The sequence below is a fragment of the Cyprinodon variegatus genome, unplaced genomic scaffold (assembly GCF_000732505.1).
Source record: "Cyprinodon variegatus isolate N-32 unplaced genomic scaffold, C_variegatus-1.0 Scaffold372, whole genome shotgun sequence".
NCBI classification, from domain to species: domain Eukaryota; kingdom Metazoa; phylum Chordata; class Actinopteri; order Cyprinodontiformes; family Cyprinodontidae; genus Cyprinodon; species Cyprinodon variegatus.
In genome coordinates this window covers 701,585-703,068 of record NW_015150825.1, presented here as the reverse complement: position 1 = coordinate 703,068, position 1,484 = coordinate 701,585, and the positions used below count along the sequence as shown (strand labels likewise).

The 1,484-nt window shown below is 39.1% G+C and overlaps 1 protein-coding gene across 3 annotated transcripts in view; it reads left to right on the top strand.

Moving 5' to 3' along the window:
- Positions 1–1,484, top strand: part of LOC107092264 (rab effector MyRIP-like) — a 152,605-nt gene that overhangs the window by 8,300 nt on the left and 142,821 nt on the right. For all 3 annotated transcript variants that reach the window (XM_015386627.1, XM_015386626.1, XM_015386625.1), the window contains exon 2: positions 1,064–1,272. In XM_015386627.1, coding sequence (XP_015242113.1) covers positions 1,163–1,272 — 110 coding nt within the window. In that variant the 5' untranslated portion in view covers positions 1,064–1,162. The remainder of the gene's footprint in view (positions 1–1,063; positions 1,273–1,484) is intronic.

Here is a 1,484-nt window from a genome sequence, read left to right as displayed (position 1 = left end):
GCAAGACTATTTCTGTTTTGGAATTTTCCTTGCCTTATCAGTCATTTTTCTATAGAAATTAAACTTCTTTGTTTAATTTAAATATTACAAGCTTAATTTACAGTTGAGCTGGTTATCTGCACTTACGTAGTATAGGTAGTCTTTCTCAAATTGGTACAAGTGCACAAAAAAACCCCATAAACCATGAAAAAGTTGTCGTTGCCTGTTTTTTGTAATGCAACAAATCATATAAGTAATTTTTTTTGTTTTTACTTTACGTGTATAAATATTTTCTGCCATCCCGCTGCATACATTTCTGCCGGCCTGCAATGACAACTTGTCTTGATTAATATGATTCTTTTTATCACACACTGATTATTGTATCAAAGCCATCTTTGTGGCTGCAATGATGGTAGAAATTTTTGAGTGTCAGTTTCACCTGACTTTGACAAGTCCTACAAAAGGCTCAAAAACTGCAGATGCAGTTAAGTTTCAGATTTGAAAAATAGCTTTGGACGTGGTAAATGTTTACATTTGCAAATCCTCCACTCATGAATTTGCACGGTTTGGTCGTTAGAAATGAACATCTATTGATTAAGACAAACACACAAAAAAGATTTAAACACCTCCGGCTGAATTGCGAATGCAAATCACTTCGCATCTTCTTTGAGGATCTGCTCTGCAAGAACAAACACATTTGCATTGTTTGAAAATCAGGCCTATAATGTGGTGGCTTTGAGAATGTAGCTAAAGCAGCTTCAGTGGACATGTTTAACAGGTCCAATGTTCTGTCTAGAGCTGTTTAAACTGTCACATTAAGGGAAGAAATCTTTCCAGACAGTTTTCATCTGCTCTAGGAAGGAAATGGATCCTGCAGGCAAAAAACTGGCAGCACTAATCTTGTTCACAATTTAGGAAAGTGGATGCTGCAGAATGATTTGCATGCTGAAGTAAAGGCATTTCTGGATGAAAATATCTGTAAAAGTGCTGATTTCTTAACTGATTTTATCTAACAAGGAGTCAATAAATTTACCAAATTCACAAGCATGTTTTTTATCTATTTCTTTATGTGCCTTACCCACAGGGTTGTCCCAGCCTCGGCCTCCGGAGCCCCAACACCTGTGACTCTTCTCTTCCTCTCTTTGACCAGCAGCCATAGCTCACAGTGGCGAGGCCAGGGACAATGGGACGCAAGCTGGACCTATCGGGGCTAACAGATGACGAGGCCGAGCATGTGCTGAAAGTGGTCCAGCGTGACATGAAGCTGCGAAAAAAAGAGGAGGAGAGGCTGAGGTGAGATGACATTCTCCTGCCTGTTTTTTTTTTTTTTTTTTAACATTTGACACTTTGAGAAGGATCTGACAAAAGCGGATAGAGGAGAGATGTCAGCCATCTGCGAGCTAAAATAATCAGATAAAGTGACGATCAGCTGGCTTGTGTTCTGGTGATCTTGCATCATAACTGTTTGTTTCCATTGGTATTTCATTGTCGGGTGTATTGACAGC